The 9,581-nt window shown below is 40.7% G+C and overlaps 1 protein-coding gene across 1 annotated transcript in view; it reads right to left on the bottom strand.

Annotated features, from left to right (window-relative positions):
- LOC120730306 (NT-3 growth factor receptor-like) overlaps positions 1 to 1,072 on the bottom strand; it is a 65,495-nt gene extending 64,423 nt beyond the window's left edge. The window contains exon 1 of the mRNA XM_040026600.1: positions 629 to 1,072. Coding sequence (XP_039882534.1) covers positions 629 to 657 — 29 coding nt within the window. The 5' untranslated portion in view covers positions 658 to 1,072. The remainder of the gene's footprint in view (positions 1 to 628) is intronic.
- Between the last annotated feature and the right edge of the window lie 8,509 nt (positions 1,073 to 9,581).

Genomic DNA, 9,581 nt, shown 5'->3' with positions numbered 1-9,581 from the left:
ACAAAGAGTTAAGTAAGTCACCAGCAATTGGGGTGAAAGCAAACCAACCTATTCATGCACTGTTAAATGCTGTTTTCCTCGACGCCCTCTCTTACCTAGATTTGAAATTATTTTGCTACCACAATAAAACAGGAAGTGAGGGAAACAGACATAGAACTAAACATGGGGGAATCAACACAGAAGGGAAAGGCTGGAAAACACTAAGGGACTCCATAAAGATTAAAACAAATTGAAGATATTTAATAAGAAACAGGATTTGAAATTCAACACACAACTATGTATCAAAGCACTGTTAACAGCCTTACTGGACAATATTGTTTACTTCCCAAGTGGTCCAGCTCCAAAGTATGCTGAGGTGCTTCCTTTCATCTGCTGTAGACTAAACTGTGAATTGTGAACAGATTCTTTCCTGAGATTGGGATATCTCTAGGTCCAAATATTATTAGAACCCCATGCTTGGGTCAGTGGGTCTTTGAAGTGTGCAGGGCTGCTTGAACCTCTTTAGAGGAAACATTTGCTTTTGCGCATGTGTTTTTAAAGCACTGGTCTGATCCCCAAGAATAAAGTTAACTTTCACTGGCCAGGCATTTCAGTGATAACATGTTGTAGAAAATGCCTTACTACTTACAGCCTCTGTAAGCCGGTGTAGAGCTCCATATCGAAATCCCTCAAGGTCTGCAGACCAGTCCAATTCTCGATGTGTCTGTAAAGGAATACAGGCAAGACACTGTAGTAGGGTGTATAATGTAACAAGTTACAAATTTCTTATATGTAATAATCTAACAATTTATTTCATGGATCAGATTTGTTGGGCTGTTTATTCTAGGGTGACCAACCGTCCTCTTTTCCTATATTCTGACAGAGGACCCGTGTGTGTGACATCACCCCCAAACTGCTGCTTTGTGAGCGCTTGTTCTGCGCTCACAGACAGGACAGACAGCGCGTAGCAACGCACCTAATGATGTTTAAAAGATCCCAAAGCGCAACTCCATCTTTCAGACGAACTGCAAAATAAATTTCCCTCATAGCTGGACTGGCCATCGGCCCACCGGGCAAATGCCTGGTGGGCCGATGGTGATTTTTCGTTTTTATGGGCCGATGGGGTTTTTTTTGTAACGGTATAAACAATGAAAGGTGGTGAATTGGCCAGATGCTGGCCGGTGTGTAAAAATAACTCAGTTGTTTGGTGGTGGCTGTGGCGGAGCTTCCACAGAGGTCAGCAGGTGGATGAGGGAAAGGGGAGGCAGGAGGAAGAGAGACCCGAGCCGGCTGCAGGTGAAATGAACTTCAGGTAAGAAGTTATGACCTGCAGTCTATCTGGGTCAGATATAAACCAAATTTAGGTGGAGTTTATTTTCATTATGCTGACCTTTTACAGTCAGTTACAATAACTCGTACTGCTCTCCATCTAACGGGTCAGAGTCTCTATATCCCTATGGGTATCACCATAGTAGATGAACTGAGACTGATTTAAGCCGGTGTTGATGAGACTCACCATGGTAGACTGACTGGACCAGTGAAACTCTGCTTTCTGTCATTTTAAAGTTTACTTATAAATTTAATTTCAATTGATTGTCTCAGTTTTTCCAAAAGATTAGAAAATACTGCTTTAGTTAATGAAAAGTGTCCGTTTGACGTTTTTGGCTTTAATTTTAAGAAATAAAGGTGTAAAACTGCAGAAGAAGTTTTGGTAGCTCATTGCCCAAACTGTCCTGTAATTACAAAGCTATAGCACATAGAAAGAGAAAATGCTGAACACAGACTTAATTAAAGAGATGAATATTTGGTGGAGATCAGTGAATACTGCACTCTAGAAATTGATCAGCTAGACACAACACCAGTCCAGATATCTCTGAGTATTTCTCTCCATATTGCATATTTACAGCAGACAGTTTAAAAAAGTGGTCAACCACATTTTGAGCAGTAGTGCTATTACGTAACCCCCAGGTAAAGCATGCACATACTGTAGTCTTGAGGTTACTAAATATAACAGAAAATGTTCAAACCAACTATTTTTGTGCCCAACAGTACTACTACTGCCTGTCCTTACTCCTCTTCCTCTCTCTAGTCCTCCTTTCTATTTCTACCCCTCTCCTCTTTCCTTCCTTAACTTGGCACTGTTTGAAAAGTCACAAACAAACCATCAATGTTTGCTTGCCAGAAGGAACTGCAATGTTACAGCAGCCTCCTACACACTCTGCCTCCAAAGTGTGAGAAACACAGCCGTAGAGAGAGGGAAAGCAAATTTGGAAAGAAATTCACAGACCGAATGTCATCTGTTTTGGTCGTAGGGATGATGACTGCCAAGTGTGGAGCTGAAAGAGCAGTTTATTGCTAAAGTCTTTATTCGTTTCCCTTCTTATTTGATGTAATTACAACAAATATATATCAATATATTGTTTTAAAAAGCACATTTTATTGCACATACAGTGTTGTGCAAAAGTCTTGAGCAATCCCCATTGCTTTGTATTTTACTTACATGGAGCCAGACTCTTAATTAAATAATTCAAGTGATCTTGAGTAACAGTCCAGGTCTGTCAAAGTTTTTCTTTGGACTTTTTCACTCACTTTATTATTATTTCACTCAGTTTATTATTGTGTAATTCATTTATCATTGACCTGAATCACCCAAGCATAAAAAAAACACCTAACTCAAGTAATGAACCAATGTGGTGTATGCACAGAACAGTCAACTTGGGATGTCTGTAAATGGACCGATTATTTTACAGTGCTTACTCTACTTGAGCATGCAGAGTGCTTTATATAACATGCCTCATTCACCCATTCATAGAAGCATTTGTTTTATATGTCTTAGTGGGGTTTTTTTTAATGTTTTGTTAAACTGTTAAAACATGGGTGATGTCAGCTTAAAAAAAACCTAAAAGCTTTCCACCTTTAAAGTGACCTTGAAATTTTTGGATGGAAAATTTCTAGTTTATTCTCATATTTAGATTTAGGTGCTTAGAATTTCACTGTAGAATTATATATTTTCTTTTATCTCTTAGGTGAAGGACATATGTGTCAATATGATCTGCTGTAGGCTGCTTAACTATGTTATCTGCTGACTGTTAGGGTGTAGAAGGATGAAACTCCTAGAAAGGCCAGTGCCAGGTGCTTCCTGGGACATAGATAGTGTGAGCTCGCTCCCTGCCCAGGAATTGCACAGCAAAAGCTCTGGGGGGGTGGACTGAAAAACCAGTCCCCATGGGACTGAAAAAACATGACTATTAGGCTACAACAGTCATTTTGGGCGATTGTGGCTCAAGAGTTGGCAGTTCGTCTTATAATCGGAAGGTTGCTGGTTCGAGCCCCGGCTCGGACAGTCTCGGTCGTTGTGTCCTTGGGCAAGACACTTCACCTACCGCCTACTGGTGATGGCCAGAGGGGCCGATGGTGCGATATGGCAGCCTTGCTTCTGTCAGTCTGCCCCAGGGCAGCTGTGGCTACAACTGTAGCTTGCCTTCACCAGTGTGTGGATGTGAGAGTGAATGAATAGTGGATTTGTTAAGCGCTTTGAGGGTCTCGAAAAGCGCTATATAGATGCAATCCATTATTATTATTATTATTTTAGTATTAGCTAATAAACAACAGTTGTATTATATACTACATTAGCTAATATAATATGGTCAACATTACATTTATTGTATTATAATATGAAATATTTTTAATTCTAAATTTACAGTAGTGAAATTGAATTCAAATAGCGAGCTTCAGTAAAAACTCAAGAAAATTCTTGACTTTAAAAAGAACACAAGCTGTGATCAATTGTATGTTTGTGATAAAATAAAGTGTACACTGATACATTAAATATACCTTTATTTCCTGTTAGAAAGCTGAATCATGCCATATCATAACCATGATTTTTGCTGAATGGGTCAAACAGGGCAGAGATTTTTTAAAATTGTGGAATTGTTATTTATTCACACGTATCAGCATAAATAAAGTGCAAAATATACAAATAAGCATATACATCTCAAAAACACTTCTCAATTTTTGGTTCAAAAATTTAATTTGTTATTTAGTACGGAGGTGTTCAAAAGAAAGGTAGAACAATGAGTCTGTAGCCATCTGTAAAACACGATGGAGGCGCTGACGTGTTTTTGGGCTGAATTTCAGCCAGCGTTGTGAAAATTGATGTAATTATATACACAGACAGGTACCGTCAGATTTTGATCATCCATACAGTGCCAACTGGGAAAGATCTGAAACTTCCCTGTCTGTCATTTTAAACTTCAATTACACATTTAATCCCCGTGATATCTCAGAATAAGAAATAACTGCACGAGTATGTCTATTTTTTTCTAAATCATAAAAAGGATGCTGCTGTAGTCGGTGAATTAAATCTGTCAGCATGACTCTCTGTGCTTAAACTGTAAGAAATAAATGATTAAGCCATATTCTTAAAAATTAAAACACTCAGTGCTCATCAGTGAACTTCAGGAAAAAGTAATGAAGGTTAGAATTCAGCAAGTCATCTACTATCGATCCCTGGCTACTCCCTGGCTATGACAAATATCCTAGGGCAAGATACTAACCCCAATGTCTCAAGTTAAAAGTTTGGTGGAGGTGGAATTATGGTGTGAGGGATGTTTTTCAGGAGTTCACCTCCCTACTAGCAGTGTATGGAACTCTTAATGCTTTAGCATACCAGGACATTTTGGACAATGTCAGGCTCCCAACTTTGTGGGAACAGTTTGGGAATGGCTCATTCATGTTCCAACACGACTGCACACCAGTGTATAAAGCAAGGCCCATAAACATCTGAGTCAGTTTGGTGTGCAAGAACTTGACTGACCTGCACAGAGTCCTGACCTCAACCCTATAGAACAACTTTGTGATGAATTCGAGTGGATACTGTGAGCCAGGCCTTCTCGTCTAACATCACTGTCTGATCTCACGAATATGTTTATGAAAGAAAGGTCAAAAATTCCCATAAACACACTCCTAAACCATTGTGGAAAGCCTTCCCAGAAGAATTAAACCTGTTATAGCTGCAGGGTGGGCTGACATCCTTTTAAACCCAATGGATTAAGAATAAGATGCCAACTCATGTTAAGATAAATGCAATATAGTGTACATATTATAGATTTTCATATCATGTATGAATTTTAAGGTAAGTTAATCTATCTCTGTTACGGCTGTGGCCATGTGTGGGCTGTTTTCTGTCTGTGTTTTCTGTACTGTGCTTAAGACTTTTCCAGGTCCCTCCCCTAATGAGGAGTCGTGAGCGACTGATTGGACCATGGAGCGGTTGACTACTTTCAAAAGGCCGCTCTGACAGCTCCGAGAGGGGGGAGAGAGAGAGTGGAACGAGCGAGTAGCCGGCCAGCCGTCGCGGCCCTGACCCTGGTGTTCCCAGCCCGTGCTTATCTTGTGTATTTGTGAGAGTGTGAAATTGTGAAAGCCGCTCCTAGTGAATTAGTTGAGCGCTTAGGCACTCTTGGGTTGAAGCGGAAGGGGTGAGCTGCCTTTTCTTTTGGAATCGTTTTCTCCTGTTTTCCGGGTAGGGAGCGAGGGATAGCTCTGTCATTTGTTTGTTCTGTTTTTCTTTCCTAGGGTTTAGTTAGTTTTCTCTGGTGGGACTTAGTTGGTTTTGTTTATTATTTTGGCCTGGGCTCACCCTGGAGCTATGCTTCTTTTCCTTAAATAAAAACACCTTTTTACTCACAACTGGTTTGGATGTTTGGCTTGGGAACCAGGGCGGGGATTTGTCTCTCTCTCCTCCAACCTTATGTGCGTCCCTACCCGCCTAGACTGGGGGCGTAACAATCTCTATATCATGTTTCACAAGGATGTTATATGTTTGCATTATCTCTGTCCTGTTAGAGCTAATTTAGCAAAAAATCAGTCTGTTTACATAATATGTAATATATCAGTGTGTCTTTAGCATTAGCATTTAGCATTAGATATCAATTACCAACAGTGTTGGTCAAGTTACTTGAAAAAAGTAATCAGTAACTAATTACTGATTACTTCCCCAAAAAAGTAATCCCGTTACTTTACTGATTACTTATTTTCAAAAGTAATTAATTACTTAGTTACTTAGTTACTTTTTAAAAACACGATTTACAACCTGAATAAGTGATAAAGCGATAAATCTTTCAGCCCAATTCTACTTTTTCTACGTAATCCATCATACAAAATGTAATCCAATGGAAAAGTATCTTTTTTTAACTTGTTTTATCAGTTTTAATCTTTTAACTTTATGCATCAAGCAAAAATTTAATTATATGCAACATTCTCTGACTGGAAGAAATTTGTTTAATATTTAAACCTATTTTCTGCACATTCCAGCACATAAATTTTTTTTTTTTTGTGTGTTTACACTCACTCTTTCAAATAGATGCAAGTAAAACTCAGCAGAAAATAAATAAACTCAAAGACTAGCGGTCCTGTTGCTCTATTTTCACCTGTAAAGCAGGAGTTGGGTAGGCAGATGTTTGCCCTGGTGCAGGTGTGCTGCAGCGGTGTGGAAGAATCCGCGAGTTTCTCTGTGAGTTTCCCATTACGTCGTTGCGCACTCGGTGCTTGCTTGGAAGTTTAGGGGGGGTTTTTTGCTGTAAAAAGAAGTTTTCTTCCCACGCACAATGGACACTAATGTTTTTGTCACTTTTTATGGAATCAAACTCAAAGTAAGGTCAGTACTTCCACGCTTTACACGCTGCACGCTCATACTCTCTCCGCACTCGATATATTATCCATTGTTGATCTGCACACAGCTGTTGTCACGAACGGCGCACTTGCTTACGTCACTGTCATGAGACATTCTCGCAAAAAATCACGGTTTTAGTAACGCAGTAACGCAGCGTTCCTACGGGAAAGTAACGGTAATCTAATTACCGTTTTTGCAATAGTAATCCCTTACTTCACTCGTTACTCGAAAAAAGTAATCGGATTACAGTAACGCGTTACTGCCCATCTCTGATTACCAATGAAACATCTCAGAGTATATCATCCACCATCGCTGTAGTCCTGACTCACAAAGTTAAAAAACTTTATCCCGATTGACACCAAAATATTATGGTTCATCCATTGCTCATTGTTTTACTTTCATTTTTGACATGAGTGTCAATTATCTTACCTGTTGACAGGTAGTGATCACATAACTGTCAGGGTCCTGGGACTGGGCGACCCAGGATCCCTGAGCAGTTATGTATTATATTATTATTATCATTATTATATGTATTTTGTAGGGGTGCAACGATATTCGTATCGATATTGAACCGTTCGATACAGTGCTTTCGGTTCGGTACGCATATGTATCGAACAATACAACATTTGTAATTTATTTTATCAATTTTCCTTCTGACGATGCTGTCTGTGTTGAGCGCTCAGTGAATCTGTGTTCGACTACTCCGCCTAGGCTGCACTGTCGAGCGCAGATCCACTGAGCGCTCAACACAGACAGCATAGTCAGAAGGAAGAGCGCAGGGCAAGCTAGCGAGACAGAAGTTAAGCTCTACTTGCAACATTCAGATCTGGCGTTTGGAATTATTTTGGTTTTCATGTGACGTATGACCCTGAAGGTAAGCGAGTCATGGACTAAAGTAAAACAGTATGTTGGATGTGCCATGCAATGCTCAATTACATTGGTGTGAACTAGTGTGTTAGCGCAGTTAGCTCGTTAACGTGTTTGCCGTCTAGCCCCATGCACGGAGCGATCGGCGGTAGCTCGTTAACGGAGATTTGCCGTGTTGTGGCGTTAAGGTCATTTCAACGAGATTAACCTGAAAGCACTAGTGGGAACACAACGAATATGACTAGCACATTTACGCCGACATCATCCTAGTGCAAAGACAAGTGGAAGCAGACAAAAAAAAGCAAGCATGCTACTAACTTTAGCCGAGTCATTTAGACAGCTGTTAGCACATGATTCTCCTTATGCTGCTGAGAATATAGCCCAGAAGAAGCGGATAGTATAGCTTTTATTTTGGAAAGAGCCATTTCTCTGTAATAAACTCTCTTTTCCAAAGATGAGTGATTCCTCAATCAGATACAGGGCTTGCAATATCGCTAGCCCGACGTCCCGGAGCTAGCGATTTTTTCAGTCGGGCTACCAAAATCTATCTCTTCCCTGCCCGTCGGGCTATTGTAGGAAAAATATATGTCAATGCTTTTGCATTCTTTCAGAAATGTAGCTGGGTAATTATGTCATTGGCATCGGTGAGCCACTGTCAATATGTGACATATTGAAGTCGCGTTTGAATTTGCGCTTGTTTTTTTGCTTTCACTTTGCAATCGTGCGAACTGTGTATAGAGAGCGACAGCACTGATCTGTGAGTGATGATAATTTGTGCACCAATTCCTCTGACATCGTCTTATTAATTGTTAGCTTACTATGCAAACATGACAAGTGAAATCTCCCGCAGCAAGCTTAAACATGTGAGAGGTTGATCGCGCAGAGAATCGCTGAGCTTATGTGAGTGAGCGTGTAAAAGCATTTCAGTTTCGCTGAGCCAAAAGACAGGTCGGGTGAAGAAGTGACACCAAGAAAACAGCTACCACAAAAGGAGGTTATGACAAAAGACTATAAGGCAAAAAGAGTGCAGCTTTGGTTCATGACAAAAGATTTCGTGGTGCAATATGATGAGCTAAATAATAGGGGTGCAACGAATACAAAAAATCACGGTTCGGTCGGTTCGATACTTGGTGGTCACGGTTCGATATTTTCGATACAAAAAATGGTTCATGCATTTTAATTGTCATTTATTTTAAAATATAAAAATCCAGTCTACATGTGTTTTGTGGACTTGGAGAAGACACTGAACTGCATCTCTTGGGGAACCCTGTGGGGGGTCCACTGCTATGAGCCTTTCAGTCACTGTATAACCATTGCAAGACTAGGCCCACATTGCTGCAAATAGTTGGATCTTGTTGGATCACATCGCTTACGAGTGAGGGGGAGGAGAGCAGGAGATTGAGAGACAGATTGGAGCCAAGTCTGATGTGGATGTTGCACCAGTCTTTCCTGTTGAAGAAAGACCTGAGCATAAAATAAAGCTGTTGGTTTACTGGTCAATCTATATCTTCACCCTCACCTATGGTCAGAGTAGCAACTGAAAGAATGAGATTGCTGATACAAGTGGCAGATATGAGCTTAGTCAGGATTGCTGGTTTCTCTCTTAGAGATAGGATGAAGAGTGCAGTCATTCAATAGAGGGTCAGATTAGAGCTACTGCACTTCCACATCGAAAGGAGCCAGCTGAAGAGGTTCGGACATTTGACTAGGATGGCTTCTGGGCAACTCCTGATTGAGGTGCTCTGGGAATATCCTACTGGAAGGTGGCCCCAGGGCAGAACCAGGACAGGCTTGAGATATTAGATCTCTCAGCTGGGCCCTGTTTCAGGAAGCCGGTTTAGTGGAAAAACTGAGTAAGTATACCCTGAGTTAACGAAAACTCTGGGTTTTCGGTTTCACAAAGCGAGTTCAGATGAAGCCTCAGTGAGTCACCATGACGACACACTCCGTGAAGCTAACCTGCCCCCTAGCAGGTTTACTACAACTAACCCTGACTGTCTCCGCCCCTTTGTCGGAAACCTGACAGTAGGAAGTGTCGGACATGGCGTGCCCCTGCCTTGAA

Source organism: Simochromis diagramma, unplaced genomic scaffold (assembly GCF_900408965.1).
Source record: "Simochromis diagramma unplaced genomic scaffold, fSimDia1.1 OVJJ01000293.1, whole genome shotgun sequence".
NCBI lineage: Eukaryota > Metazoa > Chordata > Actinopteri > Cichliformes > Cichlidae > Simochromis > Simochromis diagramma.
Note: the sequence above shows the minus strand (reverse complement) of the source record. Positions and strands in the feature narration are given on the sequence as shown.